This window comes from Melozone crissalis, unplaced genomic scaffold (assembly GCF_028551555.1).
Source record: "Melozone crissalis strain CALT ecotype California unplaced genomic scaffold, PUWL_Pcris_2 ptg000019l_1, whole genome shotgun sequence".
Taxonomy (NCBI): Eukaryota; Metazoa; Chordata; class Aves; order Passeriformes; family Passerellidae; genus Melozone; species Melozone crissalis.
Genome location: NW_026535797.1, coordinates 7,860,357 through 7,879,917, shown reverse-complemented (window position 1 = coordinate 7,879,917; position 19,561 = coordinate 7,860,357). Strand labels below are relative to the sequence as shown.

The 19,561-nt window shown below is 40.2% G+C and overlaps 1 protein-coding gene across 3 annotated transcripts in view; it reads left to right on the top strand.

Annotated features, from left to right (window-relative positions):
- Positions 1–5,844: 5,844 nt before the first annotated feature.
- The window catches only part of ATRNL1 (attractin like 1), a 428,574-nt gene continuing 414,857 nt past the window's right edge, over positions 5,845–19,561 (top strand). For all 3 annotated transcript variants that reach the window (XM_054276784.1, XM_054276783.1, XM_054276785.1), the window contains exon 1: positions 5,845–6,200. In XM_054276784.1, the coding sequence (XP_054132759.1) occupies positions 5,917–6,200 (284 nt within the window). In that variant the 5' untranslated portion in view covers positions 5,845–5,916. The remainder of the gene's footprint in view (positions 6,201–19,561) is intronic.

The following is a 19,561-nucleotide window of genomic DNA, read 5'->3' as shown; positions in this document are numbered from 1 at the left end:
TGAATCCCAAAGATCATGTCCTAATTTAGAAAAGAATGAGAGAAAATAACTCAAAGTAAATGCTTTCTCAGCTAGAAAAAGTCTAATAGCAGCGTCCCTTTGGGATCATTAAAGGGTATTGGATAAATTCAGTACACCTACTAATGATGTGTAAGAAAGGTTGAATTGTGAGATGGAGCTTTGCTGACAAGGAAAAAATGCCCTAGCTTAGTCAAGATTAACCAGGATTGTGAAAAACTCCAGAAGGAATAGCAGGGAAAATAAAAGGCAGCTGAATGAATGCAGAAAAAAACCTCAGCAGAAGCGACATTTGCAGTGGGAAATGTCAGTGCAAGATGCATCAAGGTTTCAGCATGGCATACAATTACACATCTATTCAGTAGGAAGACTTTTTAAAACTTTGTATTTTAAAAAATAAGAGGTTCATACTCAGAGTCAAGATCAATGTTGGCAGATTGATTCTGTCATAGATGAAAATGCTATCAGATTGTCTATTTAATTTTTTTTGTGCAGAAAGAATGTACAAAAAAATACAGAAAAATGTAACATGATTTTATTCCTTGGCTTGACAGATTTTTAGTTGGAAGTAGAGAGGTGTTCAAGTAGCAAAGATGTCATTACTAGTGCTGATAGAACTTGGTGCTGTCTGGTCTCTGCTTTTCTGAAGCATCTTTCACCTTAAAATGGACCTGAAGCCAAATTGTAATTTATCCTGTAATTCTTCATCCATGGCCTACAATTTAAAAATAAGAGTGCAAAAAATATCATTACTTTTTTTTCTTCATGAAAAAATCTGCAGAGGAATAAACATTCCAATAGAAATCTGGCTCTTTCTTTGTAGGATAGATTTTACACCTCAGCTCATGCATATGCATAAAAAATACAGCTCTGACTCTAAGTTTTTTCTCCACATACAAATGGAAAAAAAATGGAAAAAAATAGCATAAGCATTGATTTCCACCTCTGTTGTTTTGTAGATGTTTCTGAGTTTGGTAAACTTCTCACAGTACTTCCAGTCTTTATTGTATGGCAGTTTTCTTCTTGGAGATGATGGTAACAAATGCAACTACTGCAGCAAAATACACTCACGGGTCTTAAGAAAGGTAAGATTTTTCTACCAAGCTTTCACTTTAGAAGTGTGCCAGTGAATTTTCCGTGAATTTTATTTCTTTCTAAGTTTAGAAAAAATAACTAGGCAAGGGAAGGCTTATATTTCTTTCTAAATATTGAAAAAATGAGTAGGTGAGGGGAGGCTTATACTTTTAATCTTATAAAATTGATACCCCCCAAGAGCTGACTTACCAGATAAGACAATAGGAACAGAAAATTGTAACATGCATTATTCTGTTAGCACTGGAATCCAATAAGTAGGGACAAGTTTCTTTTACCACAGGAAAGAGACTGATGGTTTCCATTACATCAGAATTTTTTTTTTGGAATGGCTCAGGTGGCTCAGTCTTTCTCAATGAAAAATTAGTGTGGGATTTATGAAAAAAAAAAAAAAGAAGAAAGAAAGCCTTTTGCTGTCGTCTATATGAAGTGTTGGGTGCATATTTGGAAAGCAAAGGGGAAGGCTGTGCTCAGGTTCCCTGTCAGGCTCAGTGGAACCCTGTACCTTGTGCACTGCTCTGATGTGTAAGGCAGAGCAGCTCTTGAAGCTGTCAAATCACTCTGTGCAGCCATTTCCTCCTGCCTACACTCCTGTTTTACCAATGTGTCAGAAGGCCAAGGCAGGTCTATATATCCCTGTCCAGAAGCAGTGCAGAGCTTGGCCCCCTGCACTTAATGAGCCCAGTAATATCTGTCCCAAGGAGAAAGGAAAGGGCATAGGAAGCATTTGTTTCTCTTAATATCCTTGCAAAGAGGTCAAGCACAATGTTATTTTTTTTCTCTCTCTCCTCTTCAGCCACTTACATTGTTCTCAACAGAACTGCAAAACCACTGGGCTGGATGCTGTAAATAGTACTGAGCATCCTTAAGTGAGGAGGATTTCTGCAGCGAGGTTTCATTGATCCCAGCCTGCAGAGAGGGCCAGCAGAGCAGGGAGGGTGTTTGTGCATGGGGGGGAGGGAGGAGAGCATGGTCTCTGCTTTATTCTTGTCCTCTGAGTTTTGCAAATATTCTGAGCAGCTGGAGAAGTCTGTGTTTGAGGGCTGTTTTGCTTTATCTATTCCACTCTCTCACAACAGCAACCACGGAGAACTTTAAATATACTGTTTTAACTAATGAATGGAAATGTATCAACATTTTATACAGGGACTTAAGTTTTGATAGTAATAGTCTAGAAGCTTTATACTTTATTATAATAAAGTATTATAATACATAATATACATTATTATAATATATATACTATATGATATAAAGATATAATATACTTATATATTATAATACTTTTTACTTACTCTATTTATTTCTCTTTCCTACTACAATGGATATATTTTTGGAAGGCTTTGTTCACACAGCCTTCTACATCATTACCTTGTAATCTCATTATGTTTTTATTCAGTAACTTGCAACTTTTGAGAACTTATTCAAACGCTTTTAAGTTCTAAATCTGCCCAAGATGGTTCAGTACATTAGTTCTTTAAAAGTGTAAATGATTTCTGTGTCAAGAACTGAAAGGATGAAAGGTGTAAAATGTTACACTTGCAAGAAAAGTGGAACTTACAGATATGCATGTAAAGATGAAAGGATTGACAGATCTGACTTCTCTCAGCCAGATTTGTTACCTTCTTCTGACACCAAAAAATCCCATCAAATGAGCACAGAAGAGAACCAATATTGGCATTTGTATATAATTCTTTTGCTAGATTTATGAAATTTCTATTGCATAGCTGTGGCATACAGCAGCCAAAAGTAAAGTTTGCTTTCCTTCATTTTCATAGCATGTTAGTTCTTAGCCAGGAATCAGTGGTGCAATGTTTCTTCTTTGATGCTCTACATCTAGAAACCTTTCTAGTTGGGCTTAGATTTTTATTTATGATTATTTATGCAGTAAAAGTACTATCATGCTATTCTGTGCACCTCTTACAACCACACTAGTCCTTTTCTGTTGGCCTATTTGGGTTGTTTTGTTTGGTTTTGGTTTTATGCTTTTGAATAGATCTCTTGCCTGGTAAAGGATTATTGAGATCTTAGCTTTGCTGTGAATGGTAATTTCAAAAGTTTTGAAAGTTAATTTCAAACATTTTGAAAAACTTGGCAGATTTCTGTAGATCTGAAACAAAATCTTCCTTTAGTCTGAGGAAAAAAATGTCTCAGATGGCTTTAGGAATTTTTTGGTTGGTTTAAAGGAATTGAGAAAGAGGAGAAGGAATGTATCTCCCTGTCACGGTGAACAAAACTATTTCTTAAAGTGTTTCTGTATTAAAGAATATTCTTGAACTGACTTTATGGCTTGGACTGTGATCTCCTTTTAACTGCATTTCTGGTCCCATAACAGTATTGAACAGAGGACAGTTGTTCAGCAGCCTGAATCACATGTGATATTGTACAATTAGCAGACTGTTCACAAAGGCTTCAGCCTCGGCTTTTTATCATAAAATATAAAGCAGTAACACAATTTCCCTTTCCTCTCTTTGCATGAACTCACCAATTCATTACCAAACACATACAAAGAGATGTCTAATAGCTAAGAAACGTGTCTGATGCAGGACAAAGAAATAATCTATCTCAGCTCTGGTAGGAAGACAATGTACTCCTGGACTGAGAGCAACTTGTGGACCTCCTTAAACCCTCTGGAATTAAACCGGGAAAATCACTTTTCATCTCAGTTTTCCCCACATCCTTGATGGAAATATTTCCTCCATTAAGACTGTAAACTCCTTCACGCACAGACTCTTTTTCTGTGATGTTTGTACTTTGTTTTTGACTTTGACATCCTGATATTTTCCACACAAAGCTCAAATGGCTGCTGCTGGATGTTACTGTGTCCTTTACAGGAGTACAGATGGACTTTGGAAAGTCAGATGAAGGTTTGATGGTGTGCTTGGGAAAAGAGGTTAAACCAAAACCCAAACAAATTCCTATGGGCTTCAAGGGTAAAAATTTAAGAATCTGGAGAGGGGTCAATTTGGATATGATTCCAGACTAATAGGGTCACATTGGATCCATTTAGAGAGGGCACCAGGAGACGAAATTAAATACCCTTTCTTCATCTGCTTGGAACAGAGACATCACATCATACATTCCCAATTTCAGTGTTAGGAAAAAGTTTCTGACTGATCGTAAAATGAAAACAGGTTACAGTAGAGTTGAAAAAGGCTGTGGAAGGAACACTTAAAAAACCCAAAAGGACATTTTCAGCAACTTTAACACAAGGATTACTTTTGTATTGCTCCGTTTTCAAAGGCAACAACTGCGTGACTGCTCATCATCCTGTAATCAGGAGTCAAGGTCTTGATTCGAACCTTAACTTTGGAGGATGGAGTTGAGAGGGAAGATGTGTGCTAATGTCTTCACAAACAATTCAATGGGTGAAGGTACGGGTGGTGATGACTTTGGAATGGGACTTAATGCGTCTACTAACTTTGGGCAGCAGGTTTGTTGCAGAGCCCAGCCAGTTTGACCCCTGAAGCAGACAAGTGTCTGTACCAGCCTGAGTTTCTGAACTTTGGGGTACAATAACAGGCTCAAGGGGGGATGTGGGTTAGAGGTTCGGGAAGGCTGGACCTTTTCCCTAGATGGGAAAAGCAAAAGGGCACCATGAGGCCGGGAGTTTAGGATAACAGGAGCCTGAGCCCTGCGAAACCTCGAGAGAGAAAACCTCTCTTCCTTTATTCCAATAAAGTTGCAGGACTCTTCTGTCTCCTTTATGGACGCTGGCTTTTCATAGCGTGACTTTCTATACAGAGCAAACCTTAGGAAGGTGAGGTTCCCCAAACAAGCCGTACCATCTCTCCTGCTACCAGCCGGGAGGAGTTCAAGGCAAAGTGCCTCTGAACTTTGCAGGACCTGAGGCGAGCAGAGGAGCCAAGGCAGCAGAGCGGGGAACATCCGAGCCCCCAGCCGCTCTGCCAGGAGAACGGGGCCGCCAAGGAGCACGGGACGGGGCGGGCTCGTTTCGGGGGTCCGGGCTGCATTCCCGCTGCTGCTCCGTTCCCGGTGCCGCTGCAGCTCCCCCCGGCTCCTGTTCTGGAAGCGTGGGCGGCAGAGGCGGCCGCGGGAGCCTCGGGGGGGCGGTCACCCCGCCGGACCCCCCTCCCAGCGAGGGACGGATCCACGCGGGCCGAGGGGCGGGAGGCGGCTCCGAGCGGCGGTGACAATTAGCCTTTAAAAATGGCTGCTTCGAAGCTGTCAGCTGGGACGCGGAGGGGCTGCTAACCCTCCTCTCGCTGCCTCCCGCCTCCCTTCCCCGCAGGGCTAATAACGGAGCGGGGATAAGAGCTCTCCAGCCTTTCCCCGCCCCGCCGGAGCGCGATGCCGTAGCGGCTCCGGGCCCGGCCGCCCTCACTTCCCAGCTAGCTGCCTGGCGAGAGGACGGCGGCCCCCGCCTCCCGCGCTCCTCCTCGCCGCCGCTGCGTGTGTGCCGCGGGCACCGGGATACAAAGGAGAAGGGGGAGCCGCGGGATACATGGTCCAGGGTGGCGTGTGCGCGGCCGTGGGGGCATATCTGGCGAGGAGAAAACACAAGGTCAAGAGGCAGCTCTCCTCCTCCATGGAAGAAGACGGGAGCGATGAGCCCTGAGGAGGACGACGAGGAGAAGGGGCGGATGGCCGAGGGCTGCCGGGCTTCCCCTCGGGAGTGACGGGGCGCGGAGGGCTGAAAGGGGCCGGAGGAGGCAGCGCTGGGGTCGGGAGGGAGGAGAGGAAGGCGAGGAGGAAGCGGGGGGTTTGAATCTCCCTGGCTGGATTAACTCCCCTCAGGGGAAGCTGCCATCGCCGGCCGCGCCTCGGCCCGCGGCCCCCGCGGCCAAGATGGACCTGGGCAGCGGCGGCCGGAGAGCGGGAGCTGCCCCCGCGGGCCCGGCCGCTTGGAGACCTTTCCCCTCCGCCTGCTGCTGCTGCTTCGCCTCGCTCCTGGATGTGAACAGCTGGCTGCTCTTCTACGGCTTCCTCTACCTGGCCCTCTATGCCCAGGTGTCCCAGTCCAAGTCCTGCGACAAAATTTCCTGCTTCTCGGGTCATTGTGTCAACTCCACCTGCGTCTGCGACCAGGGCTGGGTGGGAGACCAGTGCCAACACTGCCAGGGCAGGTTCAAGTAAGGTTCTGCTTATTGTGAATTTCTTCTCATCCCTACATCCTTTTCCTGTCACTTTCACTAGCGGTTTTTTGTTTGTTTTGTTTTGCTCGTGTCTGCTATGATTTTGTTCGTGTGTGGTGGAAGTATGTGGCAGAAGTTATGGATAAAATAGGCTCCTCCAGCTCTTAAGAGCACAGGACACAGCTCCGGCTGACTTACCGCTGAAAATAGGCTGCTCCACTTCATGGGAACTGAGAGACGGGAGAAATCGGCCTAAAGCTGTGTCGCTGCTGTCCCTTCTGGAAATGTCATGGAAATGACATGTGCACTTCATGGGGCTGTCCAGGGAACAAGGATTAGTAGTGGATTTTAATTACTTTTTCCTCCTGAAAAGTGAAAGGTTTAGCTCCTTCCAACCTTCCTTTCTTTCAGTTGTTTGAGCTAAGTGGGCATCAGTCAGTTTCATTCAGGACAACACAAGTGCAACTGAGTGAAATATACATCCCTGGTGACAAGGTTTGCAGGAGAGAGTGGGAAATAGGAAACAGTAACATATTTTTGCGAGGGAAGGAGTACTCAGTCAAGGTCTAACTACCTTCTCATTCTTAAAAGTCACTGTGATACCGAGTCATTGATCAGTGAGAAGGAAGCCTACCCTGACACTTGCTTTTCTCTATGGAGTGGGAAAGAAGACTTAATTTATAGGGCTGTCACTTTCCTCCCGCCCCCTTTGGTATCAGTGTAAAGACTGGCTGTGAAGAATACTGTTTGCTGTTATTTCGCTATATAATCTTGGACAGGGCATCTCATTTCATTCCCTGTAAAACACCCCTTATGAGCAGGAACTCCATTTATTAAGTATGTTGACATACATAGCTAGAAAATGTTCTAATATCTAACTAATAGCAATACGTTGGTGACACTGTGTCTTAGAGAAGTCAAGTTCTTTCTGTCTTTGGGAAACTACTTTTTATAGATTAAATATCAATAACTGTCTGTTTTAAAATTGTGTTTAAATTCAGATTTTCTCTCTGGAGTACTGTAGTTAAGCTGTACAATTTACATCTCTTTTAATCATTTAATACTAGGTCACTCATTCCTAAATAAACAAAAAATAAATCCAGTAACTTGTTAGCCTGGGAAGTTGAGGAGTAGTTGAAGTCAGACACGTTGGCTGAAGTGAGGTACATAGTGCAGAGAAAGAGCCAAGTTACTGGTATTTGGTGGATATTGCAGCAGTAAGCAGTAAGATTATAACCTAGCTATAAAATTAAGACAAGGCAAATATAGTGCTTTTTTTTTTTTTTTTTTTTTTTTTTTTTTTTTTTTTGCCTATGACCTTGATAATAAGGTTTTAAAGTTGGCCATTTGTTGCGTGTGTGTATTGGATGTTTGGGGCTTGTCCTGCTGTGGAACAATGGGCTGATTTTGGAGAGTGATGAAAGGAGGCCCAGGTGAATCTTTTTTGTGTGTGGATCTGCAGAGCTCTTCTTTCCTGGCTATAAAGAGATTAATTACTTGTATCCTTTGTATTGGTGCTACTCATAACTGACCCTAACAGTGCCAGGACCAAAGCTAATGGTAATTTCTTAAATTTCCAAGCTTGTTATGAATGAGTGTATTCTCTGAGTTGTTACTGGGCCGTTATCCTGTCCTTACAGGCATTATCTTTGTCATCTTTTAAAACATCTAGTTTTTTTTAACCTTGGTTGTGTTTGTCAAGTGTGGAAGCACAGTGGTTACATTTTCCCTTCTGCTAGAAAGTTAATAATCCATCCCCACCTAGAGGAAGTTCTGGCTGAGTGTTGGAAGGGCTCCTCTCCTGAGCTGAGCTAACACAGTGTTTAACTGAAGTGCTGCTAGGGGTTCCGGTGAAATCGGAAGAGATTTCTCATTAACTCCTCTGTGTTTTTGCATGCTTAGCTTTAGGAGTGACAGTGATATTTGCATTATGATTTTTCTCACGGGAGTAAGCTGTTGGAGAGCTATTTTTTACTGAGGACGCTTTTCATAGCAGTGTCTTTGACAGCTCATCTTTAATCTTTATTCTTGGAAGCAGAGTATACTCTGCACTGAAAATAAGCATTCTAAGATTTAAAGCTTTGCAAGCCCTGGGAGCTGGGGATGGAGTGAAATATGTTAAACGTGTCTTACACTGCTGCAAGCAGCAGCTCGGAGTGGTTCTGTTTTGAATCCTGATAATTCAGATGGGTGTGGAATGGGCAATGAGCTCCGTGTATTTCCACCTGAAGAGTTGGAAAAAGAATGTTACTCTGCCTGATGGCTGGGTGATTGTTGATCTTCCCCATCTCTGTGGCAACCGATGCTTTGCCTTATTGCCGCGGAACATTTGCCTTTATTTCCTATGTGCTTTTACCCTTAAGCAGCCACGGCTGGACTTTTGCAGCAGGGCTTTGTCAGGTCCTCTCGGGTGTACATCGCTCATGCTTGTGTCATTAAGGATTGTCATGAAGATCGTTTCAGAATGGCAAAGACTGAAGAGTGTGTTGGGCTGTTAGAGCTGCACGAACAGCCGGTTCGGAGGTTGTAGATAGGATCTGCAGAGATGTTAATAGAACCTTGTGTATTACTCTAAACATTTACAGGCTTTCCAAGTCGCAGCTGTTTGAAGTGCCTGCCTGTGTCCCTGTTACCCAAGATGTAAATTGAACTTTTAATGACCTAAATTGGAAATGTACAAAACCTGTCACTACAGTATTTGAGAAAAAGCAGATTTTCAAGGCTAGGCTTAAAACACTTGAAAATGAGATTTTTTCCTTTAAGTGAGGTATGGTTGTTTTTACTGTCTGGGAATGAGTGGCTTGCATTAGCAAGTACCAGGAACATTGTGGTAAGAGGAGAAATGCTCTGCCTGAGGGTATCTTGGGACCATTAATTCTTTGGTGAGAGATGTGTAGTATTTTTGCCTTTGTTTTATTTCTCTTCTAAACTGAGAAACAGCAACACAGCAGAGAGACATCAAAAATAATTGATCAATCTTCGTAAGCAGGTGTCAAAATTAATTGACAATACTATGGTAACCTTGCCTTTTCCCTGTAGGAGAACTACTGAGTAAGTAAACTGCTTTGCAAATGTTGCTCTGCACTGGATGAATGAAGGTGGGTGAGTGGGAAAAATAGGCCAAGAGACTGTCTAGCACCATTTTGCCATTTTATTTCTCTTATTTACCATTTTAAATTAAAAATTAAGTTTTGAATTTACCCTTGTTATTGTGAAGCCTGTGGTAAATCATGTAAAAATGCAGATGTTGTTATTCTTACTGCAGGGCATTCACAATCCTGTCAGTCACTATTCAGAAAGATTTAGGCCTTGTGTCTGCCTGGTGGTAAATTATTTTACTCTCTGTCCAGATTGGTTATCTGAATGCAGCTCTGACTTTCTGACTTACTTTCATCTTTCAACTTGTTTTCCCTTTCCCTCCCTTCACCTCTACTGTGAAATAATGCAAAATCTTTTTTTAAAACCTGAATAAAAATGAGAAATTTAGTTATAAAAAGAGAAGGCAAAGGAATTTTGCCAGGTGAAAGGTAGGAAAGCCAGTGGGTGAGCAGGTTATGTCTTTATAGCAGGGAGCTTCAGGCAGCACAGTTCCCAAGATATAAACTAAACCACAAGCATTAAAGGGCAGTGTACAGTTTTGTTTTGCAAGGTTGATTTATTAAAGAAGTGATGCTTTTGATGCTACATCTGCCATTCATTCTTCCCCTTCTCTGTGCCTTTGAATTTGTTGGTCAGTTGTACTTTTCCTGATGGTACCAGTTTGGGCAGAAGGGAGAGGGAAGGGCTGCCTCAATCAGTTCTGTTACAAGGCTCCAGGGAGTTCAGGGACACAAACATTATGAATGGCCCAACTGCAGTGAAAACTGCTGTCACAGCTTCTATGTAGTTAGATGTCAAAGTCAATAGTCTTGAGATGCAGCAGTGCAGGAAAACAGGTTTCATTAGTTTTGCTACTCACAGAATGATTTCTTAGAAGAAAAAAAAAATTCCTCCAGGTTGGAGCAAAAAGTTTCCCTATTCCCAAAACGTGCTCTGCTTTGCACTGGTTTGTGGAGCAGCATTTGAGAAAACTTTGTGCATGGAATTTATCTTCCTCTTAAGTTTTTGAGGACTGGAAATACCCACTGTAATGTTCTGCCTTTGAAAAATTAGGTTGTGCCTTCAGAGGTTTGTGGTTATTTATTTGATAGCTGTGAGTGTGATGTGTAATGAAGCAGAAGAGGACAGGTGAGCACCTTTGAGGACCTACACTTCAGTTAATCTGCTTTACTTAGTCCTAGATATGCAGTTGTTATGGAGAGAGTGAGAGCAAATGGATTTGTTTGATTATTAAACCTTGCCTCCAGATGTTCTTATTGGACTTTGAAATTACCTCCTGCATGCTCTCCTTAATTTCTAGAGCTCCTAGAAAAGATTCTGCATTCTTCAAGGACAGAACAATTTCTAACTACAAATACATTCCCAACTGAAATGTTTGAAGGGTATCAAATTTTGTTATTCCATGCAAAATCCTTATTTCTGTCTAAAACTCTGAATTCTGCTGTCTGCAGAATGACTCATGCAAAGAAAGTGTCCTTAAATTGCAGATTGTAAATGAGTGATAATCTTGTGTAAGAAGAGATCTTAAGAGAAGAAGTTAGCTTTAGCTGCAGCCAGCTGAAGTTCAGAGTGCTGTGAAAGGGGCTGACTTTATCCTTCACGCTTCTCTTTGATTACAGCTTGCTGGTTCTTATGTAAGCACTAATATTCCTGCTGAGAGTTGAAAAGTATCAACAGGAACAGATCTCCCCACCTCCCAGCCATTTTTTTTTAAGCTAGCTCAGTTTCCTCAAGTTACTTCACTTACATAAGGCTCCTGCTGATCCAAAGGAGTTGGCAGCATCAGCAGGTGTAGATAGGAGAAAAAATTTGTTACTTTTAGAATTGGTCCAGACTTAGTTTTTCAGAACTTAAAAGTAAAACAAGATCACCATTAAAGTGCAACTTCTGTTTCCCAGGGTGAAATCCCTGAGTCATGCTATAAATTGCAGCACTGTCTTTGTCATCAGAGTGGCCTGTATCTAATCCAAGAAATAATGACTCTTATTGACATCACTGCAATTGGGTGTGAGATTTTGCACCTGCAAATTGCCTTTTTAAAACTCAGCATGTGAATGGTAGTAAAATTAAACCTCTGGGAAAGCATAATTGATTATGATTTTAGTCTTATCAAGTGGTCGTTATTTTAGTTAGGGTGCTCTGAAAAACGATTTCAATGTGATTTCTTCTCTCTGTCTATATTAAAATTCAAGAATACAATTATAGCTTATATTATAAAGATATTTTTGATTTCTAAAGAAAATTTATTTGGTAAATCTTGTTTTGAATGTAGAAACATTAAACATAGAACCATAAAACCATATTAAATGCCTCCTGAGCTAAGCAATCTGCATTGAAATGTGCCTTTTGAAAGGAAAGCAGTCTTTTTGCAAACTTAAAAAATTAATTTTATTGTGATGTGTTTTATTGACTGCTTGATACTTGCTACATGAAATCTTTTAGATTGGAAAATACCCTTAAAATCAGAGTCCAGCCACTGTCCTAACAATACAATTTCATCAGTAGCCATTTCAGTGGTTTTTAAGGGTTTTATAGAGAAGACCAGAGATGAGCTCTGATTACTTATTCCCTCTTGCCTTTTGCAGGCTTTAGGCTAACTCTGAATTACTTCCTGTGTGAGTTGAACCCCTGCTTTAAAAAGCATCTGTACATGTCTGAAAACACTTCCACTGACTCAAAGCCCCTTACAGCCTTTCAAACTCCTTTCATTTGCTAGTTGTTCTCACTGTATTCTATAACCAGAGAAACAAATGTAGGAATTGCTAATAGACAGATCTAATCTACCTTATTTTTTGTCTCTTTTAGTTACACTGTTTCCTCATGTTTTGAGTCAGGTCTTCATTGTAGAACCTTTAGTAGGAGAGGTCTCTGTTGCCTGTGCAGATGGAGATATGGCCACCTTTTCCTCACTGAGAACGGAAAGTTCCTTGAGTTGTCTCAACATAAACCAAACTTTTCCCTCCTTGACTGCTTTCTTGGTTTACAGCCTCCCCAGTTTTATCAGTGCTCTTGAGCTATGAGTGCCAGAACAAGATGCTTTTGGTGATGGTCCTGCTGATGGAATGTAGATGCAGAGTAGCTTCTCCCCTGCTGCCTGGGCTCCTGCTGTGCAGCTGCAGCCTGTGCAGCTTGGCATTCTGATTTTCTACCTCCAAATCCTCTTGGAGCTGCTGCATCCTCAGTATCGAGGCCCTGCTTTTCTCAAACCAGCCTGTCAACTGACAACATCTCCCCTGGTTCAAGTGACGGGGAGTTGTGGGGCTGCAAACACGTTTGGGATGGAGTGTGCCCTTTTAGAAACACTCATCTCCCCTCAAAGCAGTAGAAAATTAATTATGTATAGTTTCCCTTCCTCTGTGTAAATCTGCAGCCATCCATAGGAGTGAAACCAAATGCAAGTTAGGCAAGGGCTCCTGGATTCTGAAGCCTGGTTTGTCTGCAGGGCTGGTGGATTCTGAAGCCAGGTTTGTCTGCAGGGCTGGTGGATTCTGAAGCCAGGTTTGTCTGCAGGGCTGGTGGATTGTGAAGCCAGGTTTGTTTGCAGCTAAGCAATTTGTTATTTAGGCAAAGAAGTGTGGGAACAGATGGTTGATGACCCTGCCAGCCCTTCAGACAGCATCAAAGGCTGGTTGCCATTGCTATGGGTGGGTAAAAAACTCAGTTGTATCAATACATGCTTAAATCTATCCATAAATAATACATGAATAGCTGTGCAGGTTATAGCATTTAGTACTCTTACTATGTTTTAAATTTAATTTGGCAAATAAATTTAGTCCCGCACTGTGTTTCTCTTAGTTCCTTTAATCAAGGGGAAGGCATGATGATCATATTTTGGAAGGCATTACCATAGTTCATGTCATCTTTTTAAAATGAGTAGTTTTTGAGAACTCAGTCTATCACACTGCACTAGAAATTGATTTAATTGTATCAAAATGTAGGCAGAAAAGGTAGGAGGTAAATATGAGATATTACAGGAATACCCTTGGGATATTCCTACACATCCTAATAAATGCTGCTGAGAAAAGACCTTATTTTGAAACATTACTACCTAGACAACAAAAATGCATTGGAAAACTCCTGCAGTACTGAAGAATAATTATCTGTCAATGTCTATGAAATTTATTATTTGCTGTATAGTCTAGGTCTGAAAAACATGCTACAAAGTTCCTGTAAGGAGAAATAAATGATGATGATGATACCTGAAAACATGAGCACTCCAGTGAATTGCAGCTGCTAACAGTAATAAAAGTAAACCAGTAAACTGTAAGCAAAATAGATGTTTTAATGTGAGGTGAGTGAGCAGTGGGAATTTTCATACCAGTTTTATAGGTTGTCCTCTAAATCTTAAAAACCTAATGAGTGGAAAAAGTGTTGCATTGGTTCAAGAGCTCCATGAGGATCAAGACCTTACTGAGAAATCATGGAACTAAGCTTAACACAGTTTTTTACTTAGTGTTCGTTCCCAAGGGGCAAGACCTGCATTTAAGTTTGCTCCATAGAGAAAAACCTACATGTTTTTAGACCTCTAAAAAATAATTTGGCCACCAGCTATAGAATATTCCAGGATAAGCATCTTAAACTCTGTTAATGCAACAGCATTAGAAAAAAATTCCGTGAGACAATTTCTTCCAAAATTTAAAGCTGTTACTCATCTGTAAGAAATGGATTCTAGGATCTGTTTGAATCAGTATTTTTATATTTCTTAGCTAAGGATGAAAATGGGCTGCTTCCATCTCTGATGGCAAAATATCTACTCTGTTCATGCTAGTGGTATTTAAAAACAACCTAGCTGTAGAATATTTCCAAGTTTTAAGCAGCACATATCTGATAACCTTGTATTGGGCAGGGAGTTTTGAATCCAGGGTATTCTAGGATTACCTGGCAACCAAACAAGTACTGAATTACTTAGAGATTGCATGCAGACACCCAAGATGACAGACACTCAACATCTATGTTTTCTTATGGATTTCTTCCATAATTTATGTGCTTCAGTATTTCATCTGTAAAAAGGAAATAACACTTCCTGTAAGCTTACAAGACTTGAGGTGACCCATGAGGCACAGCTAATAAGCTAGATAAAATGTTAGAGATTGCATTTGTTCCTGGAATGTGATAAATATTAGAGCATGAAGTACTGTTGTTCCAAACTATGCTGTGTATCTGAAACAGATGAGTAAAATCACTTCCTCATTAGGTCAGATGGAGCAAAACCTGGCAGTCTGTGTTATTGCAGAATAATAGTCTCATATTATAGACTGACTGGAAAAAAATTGTAATTGGCTGTCACTGATAAGATTTGGTTTCAGAAGACTCCCAAAGACCTAACCCCTAACCCTGGATTAAATATTACAAATATAATATTGCAAAATGCTGCAGTACTTGATGGGTATTTTGAAGAGTTACTGCTTTGCTTGTAGGAATAGTGTTCTTTATTAGTCATTGCATTCCTGTGCCAGTATCAAAGAATCACACATTCCTAATTTGTAGGTTGATGGCATTTATGTTATTACAGAATCCAGTCTTTAAATGTAGATTTTTATTACAGACACGTATTTTTGTGTACAGGTTTTTGTTTGTTCCCATGCGTTTGAGTTTTCAGCCACTTCTCTGTTATCTTGAGGGTTGATAACTTGCCTCCTATGAAAAAGATGGTTCATGTTTACTATGTCACAAAAGGAGTAGACTTTAGCTAATGTCTGTTACCAGTTGTGGCAGTATAATATGAGCAGCAGTGATTTTGGTCAAAATCCTAGGAGGAGATCTGGAGTTAGAATGTCTCTAAATATTCTGGTGAGCTTTGCAGAAACTTTGTTCAAGGTGCAAGCAAACCACACAGTGGAACAAGAAGACAAATGGGCTTCTTTCATTGCCACCCACAATCCTGGGACAAAGATAAATTACTCAGGAAAGTATCTTTCCAATCATGCTGCACTTTAAAGTACTTTCCTTCTTGTAATGGATAGAAGTGACTAAAATATGGTGAGCTTAATTTTCTTGTTAATTAATCTCAGTTTTAGAAACTCAAGAAGACTTGGATGCATTCTGACTTCTGCAAAGGAATATTTTGATAATTTCAGCTCTATTAGTAAAACTGAAATGCTGATTAATGCAGCTGTAGGATAATTTGCACCCTTAATTTTTTTTTTTTTAATAATCTATAGAGTAAGAGTGTGTGTATGTAAAGCTATGTATTTCTCACAAGGAAAACCCAAACACAGCTCTCAGTCCTGTTTGTGTGTGCAAGCCCAGTTGATGAAGATGCTTTGGAGGACTCTTGCTAATCCAATGTTGATGTGCTGCGTTCAGGGTGTCCCAAAGCAAGCATGGGGAGAGGGAAATGAACCGTGAATGTTTCATGGGAAACATCCCAGAGCTGCTGTGATGAAGCTGGGTGCATTTGTGCTTCTCTCATTATCAGCAGATCTGTTTTGTTTGTGTCATGAGTCTTCTCCTATAGGTAACTGAAACCAGAACGGTGGACAGAGGCTGGAAGGTAATCCTGAAAAATGAAAAATACTGAACAAACAAATGGCTGCTTCTGAAAACACAGATTTGCGCTTGTGTGCACAGCTGTACTATCATATTAAGACAATTTTTTTAGAAAATATTTTTGCAGATGTTTTCTAAACCCTAATGCTGATATAAGTATTAAACTCAGAATATGTGTATTTAAAATCCACACCCTGTTCCCCCTCACCACCCCAGTCACTTTAGTACTGTAGCACTTTGTAGGAGCAAGCATCTATTTTAAACTAAAAATGGCATAATTTTTCTAGAGTTTTTAACCTCTGAAGTGCTTATACTATGAAAGCTTTTAGCTTTCACAGGGCTAAAAATCCTAATCTCTATTCAAGGAAGGACTTACCTCCACTCATCTGTATCATACTCCACCTGGATATCTTATTTAAGCCCTGGGTAGCTGCTTGTCACAATGGCCTTGGGAAACAGCCACTTAGTTTTTTAGGCTCTTTTACATGTAAGAAACCTGAAGTTGTGTGCTTGTCTAAAGTAAAATAACAAATAAGTGGCTGAATTGAAATGGAAGCTTGAGAATAAATAGAATTTTCTGTAAGTCTGTATTAGTCCTCAGTTTAGGAAGACTGAACTGTTTTCAGTTTGTACAGGTTTTTTTTCCCTGCAAATATACAATATAGTTTGAAGTTCTTTGTTTTCTCAGAGACTTCTACTATGTAGCATAAGAGAGAATATGAATTTCATTATTCATATATACATATATATCTGTATGTATGTATGTATAAAATTATAATTTCTATATTATTCATAACCAAGGAGTTTCATGATTTTACACGGACTGTTTCAAACATACTGTATGTCATTCAGTAAGTAAATAGGGGGGCCTCTGTTAATGCAGGTATAAATGCCAGTATAGGTTAGAGGTTGATGGGTACTTAGAGAACTGATCTTGAAAAGGTGGACCCAGGATATGAAAGATGGAATGAGTTTGTAGCTGATCTCTGGTTTTCATTTTTTAAAGAGGGTGGAGACAGGGAACAAGCGAGCCACAGCTTAATGTATTAACTTTAGAAAATGTGTTCATAATCAGCAATGTTGCTGGATAATTTTATTTTCAATTTTATATACATCCTTGAAGTGTACTTACTGTATTTGGGCTTTGTAGGAATTTGAAAATCTGTTCTTTAACATAAAACTCTGAAGTGGCAGACAGCTGAATGTATGCAGAATATTTCTTTAAAGTTAGATGTGGGTTTTCCAGTTTAGATTGGCTGCATTTCTAAGTGACAACTGGACTGAAAAGCAGAGCCAGTGCATATTAGCTTCTCTTAGTATGATGAAAGCTTGCAATGCTACACTGAAATGGAATTTGAGAGCATCTTCCTCTGACATTTTCCTTTGGGTTGCTGTGAGAGTTTTGAGCTCATGCTCAATAAAGATCTTAAAAAGTCCTACCTGCTATTAATAAAACCCCCTGTGACTGATCAGCTCTTTTTCACACCTGTAGCTCTTCAGTCACTATTTTTTAATCATCCTGATAAATGTGTCCTTTTATTTCCATCTGCTAATGAAAACCAAAGCAGATGAAGAACACAACCTTAGTCCTCACTATTAAATACAGAAATTGAGCTGTAGTCTGGTTTTCTGATGATCCAGGAGAGCACTGTGCAATGTGTGATATTCTAGTTTATGTTGTAACTTTGCAATCTACAGTTTTCCTTTATGTAAGTCACTGGATGTGCATAAAAATTATTGTGCTTCAAGGCTGAGAGAATGACAAAAATAAATATGCAAATTTTGGTGAGTATGAGCATAGTCACACTTGATCTTTAGTGGAAGAAATATTCTTCTTTGTTCTCATAATTGTGCTCTTGCAGACCTAGACTTCAGTGTATCCTATCTCTTATTCTGGGGCTAGTTGAAAGCATACTTTAAAAAAGAAACAAAACCTACATTATTGATGTAGGCATTTGCAGGCATCCTCTGTTTAGAAATGTACAGTTTTTTATGTAGCAGCAACTTTTGGGGTTGTCATCTCTATTAAGACCTTTTTTCCTTTTTTTTTTGTTTTATTTTGTTTGTTTCTAACAGACCAGAAGTACTGAGGAGGCTGGCTGAGTTGATGTCACACTCTAAGATAGGATTATATGCAAACTCAGGAAGTATATGTATTCTGGTCATGTAGTTTAAATGATAGGATGCCTTTATTTTGTGTGTTTCTGCTTTTAAGAGTTACTTTGATCACTCCTGTTGAATTTTCTGTTCTTTGCACATTATTTTCTCCTTGGTAGGATGTACTTGCTTTATAGTTAAGGTTTTTCAAGTCTAAAAAATCTTGTCATTGCTTCCACAGGAAAGTGGAGAATGATGTGAATGCCGGTATGGAAATGCCTGGGAGCCTGCAAACCATGGCTCTGAGGGGAATTATGACCTGAGCTTTAGCAGGTTTCTGTGTGGGGCTGCAGCAGTGCAGGAGGAGATGCATTTACTGCTCAACACACACAGGCACAAGGTGGTTCTTTTTCTGCTTGTGCTCAACAGCATCAGATGGTGATGTGGTTCAGGGCGTCTCTGCACTTCATTTCAGTGCTAACTTGGGTTACAGGCTGCATAAATCTGACCTGCTGCTTGCTATGGACCTTAAAGATCATCTCATTCCAACCCCCCTGCCATGGGCAGAGATGCTTCCCACTGGGCCAGGTTACTCAGAGCTCCATCCAGCCTGGTCTTTAACACAGTCCACAACTTCTCTTGGCAACAGTTGTCTGTGCTTAAGACTTTCAGAAGGATTTTTGTTTTCCCTAATGCTGAATTATACTTAGTCCCAGTTTGCCTGTGTAGTTCTTCGGGGTTTTGTGTGCATGTCTGATTTTTGACTCTTAAATTATTTGCTTGAGCAGCAAAGAGAAAATGGCATAGCTGTGTGTGTGTGCATGATGTCTGCAGATCAGAAATACTGTGTGTTTGCTCATCTAATTAATCATGTTGAGGTTTGGGAGGGGGAAATAGACTTGTTCAGAAAGTAATTTTCAGGAGCTGTGTGGATAATGAGCTCGGTTCAGAGGTTGCACGTACTTGCTGAGGAATTTGCTCGAGGCAGGATTTGAAAGAAACACTCTCTAAGGAGGTCACTCTATGCAAAGTAAGGAGTGTTGTGGAAGCCGTGAGATTTGAGGATGTCCACAGAGTAAGATTTGGGGCTTGTAATTGATCCAGGATGGGAAACATCTCTTGGTTTTGTGGAGAGGTTAGCTTTTATGAAGGCATACACCAGCATGGACTTGGCAGTAGTTGTAGGATAAAAAATTATTATTTTATTCACTACTTAATTAATAATAAGATAGTTAATAATAATATATAAGGAACTAAAATTACATTAAATTTATATTTTCTCCATTAAATTAATATTTATGGTATAAGGAGGAATAATGAGGCTGTTCATAATTTTGCACTTGAAAGTAGACTGCAGGTCTGACTTTCAATTGCCTAATCTTAAATTGTTGTATTTCATCTGGTTAGGATTTGTTCTTTAATATGAAGGTAAACTTCAGGAAGCTCATAGAATGAAATGGATAATCAGACTCTTACAAAATCACATGTATATGACAAAAGTGTGTCCCTCATGTATACGTGGTGAAATGGTTGTTATCTTGCAGATTTTTAAATATGTAATGTGTGTGGGTGTGCATATATATTGCCTTAAGTTTTAGAATACTGATTTATTTTGCCTATTGTGTTTGATTTAATTTTCTTTTAAAATTACAGTGAACTGAATTTAAAAAAAA